The sequence below is a fragment of the Furipterus horrens genome, unplaced genomic scaffold, assembly GCF_987537825.1.
Source record: "Furipterus horrens unplaced genomic scaffold, mFurHor1.1.pri manual_scaffold_4, whole genome shotgun sequence".
NCBI classification, from domain to species: domain Eukaryota; kingdom Metazoa; phylum Chordata; class Mammalia; order Chiroptera; family Furipteridae; genus Furipterus; species Furipterus horrens.
The window spans coordinates 140,254,824-140,267,801 of NW_028327174.1; the positions used below are offsets into that span (position 1 = coordinate 140,254,824).

Here is a 12,978-nt window from a genome sequence, read left to right on the forward strand (position 1 = left end):
AACTGCCTGATCTCTAAACCACCTCCTCATAGTTTGGTATTGGTTATAGCAGCAACCCATTTTAAGGAACAAATTTATATATTAGCTCCCACAAGCATTTACCCACAGGCTGAGTCCCTCATTAAAGTAACTATTTTAATCATTCTTTCACCTACTCCATTAACCTGGAGTGTCTACCACCAAACAGAATCTGAGGTATATTAAGCATAAAAATGTAAGGCAGGATCCAAGATAAAATGGTTAGTATTATTAGTTATTAAATTTAAGTCCAAGTTTACTTGAAATCAAGAAATAAAATACATTGAATATGTAGATTTCATTGTCTTCTCAACTACCATACACCATATAAAACAATGTTGCATAATAAAACAGCCTCAGAGGTCCAGTAGTACTAAAGATATTACTGACCAGGTCAACAATATAAAATATCTCAAGAATAGTATGGTAGAATGGTGGGAGGGGGGGAAGAAATCTTTGGCTTGTTCTACTTTTTCCCCATACTAATTTTCCATATTCATTTGTCTAGAGTTAACAGTAAGAGAGGTGTGCTATACCTCACTAACTGTGTAGTTCCTGACTTGAAAGTATGTTTCCTTCACTGACTAAGAGTTCTTAGAGTTTTATAACTATTAAACGAGTTGCATTAATTCAGGATCAGCAACAGAACAGCCTTATCTTTCCTAAACCCATAGATTTTAAGATTTTATCTTTGTCTTTGTCATTCTACAGTCTCATTACTACGTTTCAATGTATGTATTTGTTTTTATTTATCCTGCTCATAGTAAAATGAGTTCCTTTAATCTGAGAAGTTACTCTTTCTTTAAATCTATAAAGGTTTTAGTAATTCTTGCTCAAAATATGGCCTTGCTCTGACTGTTTCTGAAAGTTTATTACACATTTTTTATTCTATTTTATTCTTTCATTTTTTTATTATATAAATCTCATTTACTTTTTCTTTTCTATTAACTTCCTATTACCCATCACTTTGTCCCTCTGCAGAGCATTCTGAGTGACTTCCTTTGCTATGTTCCAGTTTGCTAATATCTTTCCATCTATTATTTACCCAAGTTCAAAACATTCACCGAGTTTTTCATTTAAATGATGATATTTTCATTTCTGGTCTTATAATTTCTATTCATATCTTATTTCTCAGAACACTTAAAAACACTTATTTTAAAATACCTTTCTATATTTTAAGTAGTATTCCTACCACCTGAGGTGCAAATTTTCTCACGTGATGTACAAGTCATTTGTTTACATGCTTTGTAATATTGAATTTTACATTAAAGTCTTTTGTGTGTTCTCGGAATATTTTTAAGTTTCCTTCTACAAGTATATACTGGCTCTACAAGGGTTGAACCATTTAAAGTTAATTCTCAGCTGAACAGTCCTTGGATAAAAAAGTTACATCAACTAAGACCCTACTTTCATGGATGGCACAGATCTGGGGTTCCAATTTCTATGTGACTTTTTCCTACTCAATGTCCAAAGTAGATATCAAATACCCCTGTACCTGGCAGGCAAGGATGTTCTAGGTCCCATTTCACAGGAGAACAGCCCTTCCTGACTACCAACTTCACAGAGGTAGCTCTTTTCTAGTCCATAGAAAAAAGAGGTTGAAGCCTACATTTCCCTAACATTAGGATTATCAACTCTAGCCTCCAGCTAATTTGCACACCCCTTCTTTTCTTGTCTGGTGTTGAATATCCTCTTTTTTAAAAATATTTTTTAAATAGTTTATTTGTTTATTAATTTTATTTTTAGAGAGCGGGGAAAGGAGAAAGAGAGGGAGAGAAACATCACTGTGTGGTTGCCTCTCACTTGCGCCCCCAACTGGGGACCTGACGTGCAACCCAGTCATGTGCCCTGACTGGGAATCGAACCAGCGAAACTTGGCTCACAGGTCAACACTCAATCCACTGAGCCACAACAGCCAGGGCAAATATCCTCTTTATTTCTAGTATCTGAGCATTTGCTCACTTTGTTTTAGGCTTGGGTAAATATCCCGCAATGCATTTCTTATATCTATCTAGTTTCCACTCCACCTGTTTAGAGTGAGAAGAAGGGAAGTCCTTTCACATTAGCAAAACTCTGATAACCAAAATCTGACAAGGACTGTATAAGAGAGATAAATTACAAGACAATGTGCTTTTTTAAGTCATCACAACTAAGCGGGGTTTATTTCAGGAATGCAAGGCTGACTTAACATTTATAATACTGAACCATGCACTGCACAGTCAGCATACTTTACATGGGAAATATTTTGTGTGCCACATAGTCTCTGTCATATAGTCGTCTTTAGTTTGTTTATTTGTTTTTTTTTCATGGTCCTTTAAACTTGTAAAAGCCATTCTTAGATCACAGACCATACAAACACAGGCTGTGGACCATAGTTTGCCAATCCCTGATATAATCCAACATGTTAACATAATAAGAAAAAAAAGTATGTGATTATCTCAATAGATAATTATCTCAAATGTATCTGATAGCATCCAACATTCATTCATGATTTTTTTAAAATAATGCATAATATAGGAGGATAACTCCCTTAACCCAATAATGATTATCAACTAAAAACCTGTAGCAAACTTCCTTCTTAATGGAGAAATGTTAGCAAGATTTTCTTTAGAATGGGAACGAGAGAAGGATGCCTACTGTTTCTACTTGTACACAACACTGTATCCTTGCCAGCGCATTAAGGAAGCGGAAAAATTAAAGGGTTAAAGTTTGAAAAGTAGAGACAAAACTGTCACCATAGAATAAATAATTTTATGGTCTAATTATAAATCCCTACAAAGTACAGATAACATATTATTCAAATTGATAGGAGAGTTTAGCCATGTGGATGACTATAAGTTAATATATCTGTTTATTCAACTGCCAGTTACATGATTGCTCTTAGTTTGTGGGGACTCCTGAAGGAAGTAAATTAGGCAAACTTTCTTCCAGAAAAAAATGTTACATTAGATTCTGTCTGGACACTACTGACCTAAGATTATCCCATTCAGATTATTAGGTAACTCCTTACTGTGGGAGTCTCATTCAAGGTCCAAACTGCTGACGGAGCCCAAAGCTTAGTCTCCTACTTCCAGCATTTGATTCTGTGTACAGTCCTAACTTGGATTTCCATTCACTGGGGTTTGTGGGTGGTGGTGTTTATTATATTCTTAACCTTGGAGATTTCCTTTACTGTTAATACAGGAAGGGACTGATCCAATATCTAGCTGTATTGTAAAGAAAGGCCTTTTTGAGCATCAAGTCCAAAGTATGATTTACAAAAACTATTACATACAGAACAAATAATTAAAAACAAAACCCCAAATGTTAACAGTGGTTGTTTTGAAATAAGTTATAAGTAACTTTGTTTTTCCTTCAATAGTTTTTTATATCTTTTATCCATGACCTTATTTTTGTTTTAATAAAGAACAAGCAATATACTGTATTTTCTGCTCCATAAGACGCATTTTTTCCCCCAAAAGTGGGGGGAAATGTCTGTGCATCTTATAGAGCGAATATTGCATCACAGACCGTGATGTGTATTACCTGACCTGTCAGCGGTGGCGACAGCTGTTAGAAGAGGAAGCGGTGGGCCCACGCAAAACCCCTGGGGACACTTAAATGTCCCACTTTACTGCTGAATCTCAGGGCATCTGGTCAGTATGAAGATAGCAAAGAAAGTGATATCACTGACTGTGAGCAACTGAGCTTCATAAATTCTGACACTAGTAATGATGAGTTCTTGGGGTTCCCAGAAAACTAGAAGAGTACTGGAACCTTAATGACTCTCCTCATTTGTTAATGACAGTGATGATGGTTCTTAATACCACTGTTGACTGCTGTTCACTTTACATGGCTGAAATAGTATTGTTACATTTTATTAAATATTTTAGTACACCATTTGGTTCAGATTTTTTTTCCTTTCTTGTTTTCCTCCTCTAAACCTAGGTGCGTCTTATGGTCAGGTGCGTCTTATAGTGTGAAAAATACAGTGCTTTATTTTTTGAAAGAAGTTATGCACAGAACATATTTAAAAAACTATTGTGAGGCCCTGGTAGTTTCGTTGGTTAGAGCATCATCTCGATACACAAAGTTCTGGGTTTATCCTGGTCAGGGTACATACAAGAATCAACCAGTAAATGTATAAATAAGTAGAACAACAAATTGATGTTTATGTTTCTTTCTCTCTCTCTCTCTCTCTCTCTCTCTCTCTCTCTCTCTCTCTCTCTCTCTCTCTCTCTCTCTCTCTCTCTCTCTCGCCCCCTCCCTTCTTCTCCCATCCTCTAAAATGTTTTTTTTAATTTTTTTAAATCTATTCATTTAAGTATTATGAAAAACAAAATAATATTTATCAAGCATATACTTGCTTTTCAAACAGTCTCTTTTTTTTTTTTTTTTTTTTTTTTTTGCCTTTTGTACAAAGTTTATATATATTTATGTACACAGACACAAGGGTATAAAATCCAGTGAGAAGGGCTCACTTGTGCCCAAGTAGGGGACAGGAGCAGCTTTAACAGCTGGGGTGGAGCCCACAGTAGAGGCACATGGGAAGTGGTGGAGAATAGCAGCCTCCCCACCATCCTCCCACCTTGGACCAAAGGAAGGACCTGGGAGAAAGGAGAACTATACAAAGGAAGATGGAAGGTACTGGAAAGGTACCCCATCTTTCGCTAAACTCCTGAATGCCCCTAAGACATCCAAAATGCCTGGCAGGATAGATAGTTTCTACGGCTCCCAGCAAGATGCTGAGCCCACAGTAATTCTGACCCCAAGCTGAGGTCTAAGGCAGGCTTTACAATGCACATATATGTCCAAGCTATCTTCCATGGACCCTGCAGCAGCAAGTCAGCACCTTCAAGGTTCACCCCCCAAACTCCAAAGTCCTCTTGGAGCAGAGGGCTTAAGGATTTTTCCTTGACAAAATCGTAGGGTACAGGTATAGGGGAAAATAGAAAAGAAGTCAGCTCCTTCAGTTAATGCCCTATGGCCTTCCCAACGTAGGAATCAAGGAATCACTAAGAGGGGGTTGGAAAAGGCATTGAAGACCATCTCAGGAGACGATATACATGAAGAAACAAGTGTGCAATAATTCTGTTCTCTTCGACTAGTGGTTACTCAGAAATCTGGCCACAGGCAGGAGCTCTTGGTGTCTAAGGGTGGCCCCAATTCCCCTAGAGTTAATGTCCATGGCCTCAGGATGGCTTGGTCCACAAAATGGAGAGAAAGAGCTGTAGAAGGGTAGATGTGAGGAAGGGAATAGCAGGACCCAGAGGCACAGGGAGGCATTGTACTGTGCCACTGATTTACCTGGGGCAAGGAGAAGAGGTAAATGAAAGCCAGAGGAGGAAAATAACCAGTGACTAAAATGAGGAAGGTCCTGTGACTCACATGGTCTGGGGGGTAAAAAGGCTGGAAAGCTGGAAGCACTGGGAGGCGATTGCCTGAGAGGCGAGGTTCAGCACTGGACTCAGAGCAGTAACAGCTGCTGGGTTTAAGGCCCCCAAGGGAACTGCTCCATTCAGCTGCAAGGCAGCAGCCTGTGCATCAATGGCAGTGGCAGCAGCAGCTGTGGTTGGCAGCTGGATTCCAGAGCCTTCTACCAATTTGGTCATAAGCTGCAAACGTCCACCTGCTGATCCCAGATCCAGCTCCTGGTCTCCATCAGGAAAAGTAATGTCTGTGCCACCATCCAGTCGCTCAGTCACATGGCCAACCCTCATAGGACGACCAGCAAGCTCAAAGCCATTCAACTGTTCCAGGGCTCGCCGGGCACACTCAGAGTCAGAGAATGTAATGAAACCATAACCTTTAGAGCGGCCTGTATCTGAATCCTTTATCAGGACGATATTATCAATTTTGCCAAACGGCTCAAAGATGCCCCGGAGCATGTCCTCAGTAATATTGAAGTGCAGGGAGCCCACATAGAGGCGCATTGGTCCACCACTGCCCTTCTGCAAGTTGTTGGCCATGGCGGCCAGTCGGTTTTTCTCAGCCTGTGAGGCCTGTACAATGATAGGCACTCCCAGTAGCCGCTGCCCGGTCAACCCAATGGCCAGCGGCACAGACTGGATTTCACAAAATTCCACATAGGCAAGCCCTTAGAACGACGTGAGTTTCGATCTGAGATGATACGTACATCACGAACCTTGCCAATAGCAGAGAAAAAGTCTTCCAGGTCTCGAGGCCGAATGCGGGCAGCTAACTGCATACAGAAAACTGTTCGGGCATCACGCTCCTCAGGACTCAGATTATCAACTGGCTCCCTGACTGGGCTCTTCTCTCTGAAATGAGGACTCTTACTGTGCCCATACCTACACCCAGTGGCAAGTGGTGGACTCCTGTAGTGCACACGATCTTCACGACGCCAGTCCCGACTTCGAGACTCACTACTATGACGACGATCCCAGCTACAGCTGAGGGGACGACGCTGCCGATCTCGACTTCGGCTTCGACTATTTCTCCGTCTATACCGATCCCGGTCTCGACTACGACTGCGCTTTCTATCTCTGCTTTTACTATGGCTCCGACTCCTCTTCTTCCTGCTTGCCTCCCCAGTGGTGCTGCTCCCGTTGCCACTGTTGCTGGTGCTGCTGCTGGTATTGCTAGGATCAACCTTTTTAACCTCCTTCCTTTGCTGCTCATCCTCCTCTTTTTTATAAGGAGCTTCCAGCATGGCCTCAATAACTATATCAAAGTCATCAGATGCCATTGTAGCAGACCCACAAAAGCTTTGTCTTCTTTAAAGCAGTTAATGCATCATCCAATGATGCTGTCCTTGTCACTCTCAGAATCCACAGCCCACCAGTTTAGGGTCCCCGCAGGGGGGGGTTCCCAGTCTACTCCGTTCCTTCGGGTTTGTTAGGAGGCGCGAAGCACGGAAGTCTTCCAGAGTCTCTGAAGTGAAAGCACCACTGCAGCCTGACTGCTCTTCCCGCAAAATGGCTCAAACAGTCTCTTAATTAAGTCTCATAAAAATTCTGCAAAATACCTAATTTTGCAGGAGAAAACTAAGGCTCAGAGAGGTTAAATTATTTGCCCAAGTGACAGAACTGGAATTTGATTTCAGAAATACTTGTTCTAAGGCCAGTGCTGTTTCTACTGAATCATGCTGCCTCTCACAAGAGAGCATTTTCAGATCACCATGTGCTAGTTCTAATTAAGACATAGTAATTAAACAATGCTCTACTCATGACAACAATATTTAAGCTACTGGCATTTTAAAGAAATTAATACAAACAGCTTCTTATCTGCTGGAAGATGCTATAACTAAACACAAGCTACAAGCTGTTGTAAAGAGAAAAGACTCAATATGACACAATTATATGTTTATTCAAAGAATGGTTAATTAGATTATCTAGTAATGGAACATGAAGCATAAAACTGTCGTTGAATGGCCAATTTACTTGTAAAAATGTTCAACTTGATTAGTAATCAAAGAAGTACAAAGAGTAACCATGACATATTGATCAATTTTGGAAGCATTTTTAAAATAGTAATAGCCAAGATGGGTAAACAGTAAAATTTTCATACATTTTTAGGAGAGAATATAACTGGTAAAATAATATGCTGTAGGCCAATTTACAATATTTACTCTCTAAAACATATGTGGCTAGTAATTCTCACCTAGGAAATTATCCTGAGGAAATAATCACAGATATGTAATTAAAAATTTAGCTACAGGGTTGCTAATCTTAGAATTATTTATAACAGCAAAAAAGAAAAAAAGAAAAAGAAACTGGAATGATCTAAATCTACAATAATGAGAAATTAGGTTAATAATTTTTAATAAATTTTTATAAAAACTAAATCCCAGTTTCAATATTTATAGTCCAGAAGATACTGGGCAACTCCACTGGGAGCTCTAATTTTATGAAAAGGCAATGGGAATAATAATAGTAGCTATTTCACAGGGGTAATTTAATAATGATATAAAAGAATCCGTGTAGGAACTACAGTACAGAGCCCGGCCCGTGCATGCTGTCCATCAATAATACACACATGTGGTGATCAGGAAAGCAGATGTGCCATCAGAGTCCCTGGTCTATCACTAATGGTTGTGCATGTTTTGCAGCCTCTTTATGTCTCAGTTTTCTCATCTACAAAATAAGAGTTCATGTGAGGATTATATGAGATAATTGTTTATAAAGTATTTAGCACAGTGCCTGACAAACAAGAAGCTCTCAATAAATTTTTATTACTTTATTAGTATTTAGCTATTAGAATAAATATATATTATTTGTGTAATAAATTACATGCTAACTCTGAACTGCTTACTGTACTAGGTATGATACCCCATATAGAGGCTATGTAAGATCATTTTGGTTTTCCTGGAATTAGTTGTTCCATGCCAGTGTGTATAATCTCACTAGTGAAAACTCCACAAGTATTATAATCATAAACTAGAATACTTTATGGCCAACATTTCCAAAGATACCATAGTTCTAAATCCATTAATGAAATTTTCTATATAACAACTCTTTTACTGTAACTAGATGCCTTTCCACAAATAGATGTCAGGGAGAACAACTCTTCCTAACCAAGCCTCCTTCATCCCCAAACATGCACTCCTGAGAACCAGAGACCTAGACCCAGACCTTTCAAAATTTAACAGATATGTGGAGTTTCAGGGTCCAGGCAGCAGAAAACAAGTAAAGAAAAACAAAAACAGAAAGGAAAAATAAAGAAAGATAAATGAAACAAAGAATGATATTGTTATTGTAAAAAATAACTTTGTTTCAATTAGCAAGTAAAGCCTACTTTTACATTTTCAATACATGTGAATCCTACTTGGAATTAAGGTCCCAGAACCACGTTTCACTCCATCCTTATAAGCTCTTAGGGAATAAAAATTTCATATCTTGGGATCAGTTCCCCACTCAGGAGACAGGCATGATTCCCTCAAGGACCCACACCTAGAGGAAACAAACCATTATGCAAGGGATGTTTTCCTACCTTAACAGCTTCTCCAAGAGTTTGGTTTTTTTCAGCTTCCTCACTGGAATGCACTTCAAGTCTATAATTCAACTCCTGTAGTTGCTGTGCCTGTTCATTCAACAGCATTTGTGCCTGCTGTTCCCGAAGTAATGCATTATTCAGTTCTTCACATGCACTTTCAAACTTCTCATGGGTGATCAATTTCTGAAATAAGAGGAAAAAATTAATTATTAGCTAACTGCATTTTGTATCATTTACGCTACAGAACTGTAGTCACTAACATAAAGAGTATAATACAAATGTTTTAAGTGTCTAATACATGACAAAAATACAATTTGTTTTTCTTAACTTCATAAGTCAAGATAAAAAAAATATCACTCTGGTGTTTAAAGCACAACAGTCATACTTCTAAAGTTATCACATTTACTTAAATAAAATCTTGGGAAACTTATTTCAAGCAAATCCACAATGCTCAGTTTAAATTTCTGATTCATGACCATGCTATATAAAGAGTATGACTGTGGGCCCGGGCCAGGCAGCTCAGTTGGTTACAGCATCATTCCAATACGCCAAGGTTGCAAGTTTGATCCCCAGTTTGGATACATAAAAGAATCAACCAATGAATGCATAAATAAGTGTAAGAACAAAATGATGTTTCTCTCTCTCTCTTTTTCTTTCTCTCTTTCTCCCCTACCCCCACACCTGTCTCTCTCTCTCAAATCAATAAATAAAAAAACTAAAGATTATGATTGTGGGAATTAAAGCCTTTAACAAGCTTCTATGCTTTTAAATAATTAACTAAAAGTCTGTTCAGTGTATGCTATCCTCCAGGTTTCCCTGGTCAAACACCCACTCTTTGGAGAGCCCTTACCACACCATGCCTATTGACTCTCACCACAACTCATGCTAACATACCATCTTCTATCTTCTATTTTCTTCACAGTCATTATCATTATCTAAATTCTTCTCACTTTTTTTTATCACTTGTCCACACCCAGATACCAACCACACTGGGCAGCAACCTCATTTAGCTTCCTCACCCTGGCACTCAGTAGGTGTTCAAGAGATATTTGTTGAATGACAGAATATTTGTATAAAAGCATATGCACAATAATATACAAAACAATTTTTACAATATCATGACTACTTTGGAGAGCAGAGCACTCTGCTCTGGAATAACTAATGACAATTCTAGACAAGGGCCATCCCTTCAGGGATGTGGAGTCCAGGGCAGAACCACTCCTATTTTCTCCTGTTCAAAACATTTAAACAAGTGAAAATTAGTTACAACAAACAAGACATCTTGATCTCGAAGTACAAGGAACAGGAAGGTTTCCAAAAGGTAACCTGAGAAATACATGTGGAAAAATAAAGGAAACCATACAGGTCACTTAACCACAGTACATATACATAACTATTTAAAACTGATAACTTTCCTACTGTTGAAAAGAATTTGAAGTGGGTTAATATAATTAATCACAAATTAAAAAGGAAATTGATTTGAATCTTTTAAAAATCTAGTAGGGGGGCCTGGCCAGGTGACTCAGTTGGTTGGAGCATCATACTGTACACCAAAAGGCTGCAGGTTCAATCTCTGGTCAGGGCACATACCTGGGTTTCACATTTGATACCCAATAGGGGCACGTATAGGAGACAACAGATCAATGTTTCTCTCTCTCTCTTTCTCTCTCTACCCCCCTTTCCTTTCTCTCTAAAATCAATAAACATATCCTCAGGTGAGAATTTAAAATAAATAAATAAATAATCTAGTGGGGGGACGGAAAAAATCCTATTGATTCTAGGCACCTGAAATATATAAATTATTATAGTTGAATGTTGACTTGACCCTCTGAGTTTCCTAAAAAATGGGAGAAAAATAGAAATGTTCTTTTTTTAAAGTATATTTTATTGATTATATTGTTAAAATAGTTCCAATTTTTCCCCCTTTGCTCCTCTCTGCCCAGCAACCCCCTTCCCCAGCAATCCCATCCCCCTTAGCTCATGTCCATGGGTCATGCATGTAAGTTCCCCAGCTTCACCCTTTCCTATATTAGTCTTTTTCTTAAATAATTAATTAATTAGTTAATTAATTTTTTATACCATTAAAAAATAACAATCCCTCCCTCTCAGACTTAAGACCCTTTATAATCTTATAAAGGACAATGGGCGAAGGTCTCGTGCTCCTCTAGCTGCTTCAAGCTGGACATGGTCGTCGTCCTACCTACCCTTGGGTCCAGGAATCCCTAATAAGAGTGTGGGTGTGGAGGGGAGGGTGGCCTTCCCTCATGGGGAAGGATCGGGCAGACTCCAGGTCAGTTGGCTGTCTCCGGACAACGCCGTGCTTGGTTTAACAGGCTGGCATCCTTGTTGTGTTCTGGGGGCAACAGATTTGGCAACAGGGTTAAAAGGCATGATTCAATCCATAACCACTAGATGACAGAAGGCAGGGATTAATTTTTCAATGTCCCACATTAGGGAAAAAAAGGGGCTTCTTTGGAGGAAGGTGTGCAAAGCACATCACACTTGTCCAAAACCCTTTTGCCCATTATACTTAGTTTGGGCTGAGGGGAATATTTTAGGTCCCCCCGACCCCCACCCCACAGACCCTCTCAAACCTCTGGGCCCTTTCTGTCCAAGCCATTAGGATAGAAAAGAGAAACCAGTTTTGTAAAGTGAAGCCCACAGACCACCCATACTTCACCAACCCAGCCACTTAGTTCAGCCAAACCGTTGAGTCTCAGGAGGCAGCGATGCAGACAAGATTAAGTGAGGCCTATACATACAAGAAATGTTCTTAGTTATAGTTTCCTCTTGGGCCAATAATAGCAAGCAAGTGATTTATGCAGAGAGAAAAACTTGCTGGAACTAATTTTGCAAATAAACTTATTACGTGAGTCTTTCTATACTATAATATGTAAGTACTCAGTTCTACATTGGCATTAGGTGCTTGGCATGCTACCTCCCGAAAGCACCTGTCCTTTACTATCATTTGCCTTTTCAAAGGTGGATATAATGCATTCCTCAATACTAAGTCTCAAAACAACTGTATAGCATAAAAATTCAGATTCCTAATTATTAACCTAAGTTAATACAAAGTAATGAGAAGGCTCACAAGGCATATAGGAAAGATGCCTCACGTACTGAGTCAACTAGTAAAGGTACATCTAATACATTACTGACACTTGTGATACCAGTGGGACTTGGCTGGTACTGGGAGCGCCAGCAGAGTGGAACAGGGGCAGAGGGAGGGAACTGCCCAGAGCAGGGGCGGCATCTGCGTTGCACCAGTAACCAAGCTAGCACAGCCTGTGAGGTCAGATTCTGACCTCGCATGTGACAAGCTAGTGAGGTTATTGGCTAAGGGAAAAGCCCTCCAACTCCCTTCCAGCCCTGGGTGAGGGTGCGACCAGAGGATGCAGCCATATGTGACTGTAGAAGGTCAACATGGCAGCACGGGGAGGCCTTATCCTGTCAGTCTCACCTGGGGCAAAAAATGAGATTGGCTTCAGGGGTGGGGGCAGAACCTCCTGGAGCATGCAAAATTTGGGGCTGGGAGATTTAAACTGAGGGAGGGGAGAAATGTGCTCTTTTCCTCTGGGATCCACCTGGCCCTGAAAGCAGCAAGGAAAATGGTAGCACCAACAACACATGCAGACCCCAGGAAGCAGCCTGAAGCCAGAGAGCAACCTGCTTAACTTCCTGGTGCTCTAAGTGACAAGTAATGATAGAGCGGGAATTCTGGGCACTGTTCTGGGCTTTGGTCCTTTGGGAACAGAGGGGTTTTGTTTGCGTTTTGCAGAAGAGATGAGCCTGGAGATGGGCGGGGCGGCATGCAACTGAACCCCACTTTTGTTCAGTAACACTTAAAACTTTCTAACTAAAGCAGGTCATGGCAGGTAGTCATGTTCTATTCCTGTGGCTCCCTTGATAAAGGTCAATCTTTACATAACTGATTCTGTCTCTTGTCCTTTTGTATCTAAGATGTACCTTTGCAATGTCAGAGTAGTCTCCTTCTCCAGACCCCGCAGGACACAACTGGCTGCCCCA

At 39.9% G+C, this 12,978-nt stretch overlaps 1 protein-coding gene and 1 pseudogene across 1 annotated transcript in view; both read right to left on the reverse strand.

Moving 5' to 3' along the window:
- The window catches only part of CCDC171 (coiled-coil domain containing 171), a 298,734-nt gene that overhangs the window by 131,593 nt on the left and 154,163 nt on the right, over positions 1–12,978 (reverse strand). The window contains exon 21 of the mRNA XM_090274081.1: positions 8,950–9,135. Coding sequence (XP_090130207.1) covers positions 8,950–9,135 — 186 coding nt within the window. The remainder of the gene's footprint in view (positions 1–8,949; positions 9,136–12,978) is intronic.
- LOC150012948 (putative RNA-binding protein 23 pseudogene) lies at positions 5,274–6,934 on the reverse strand (annotated as a pseudogene).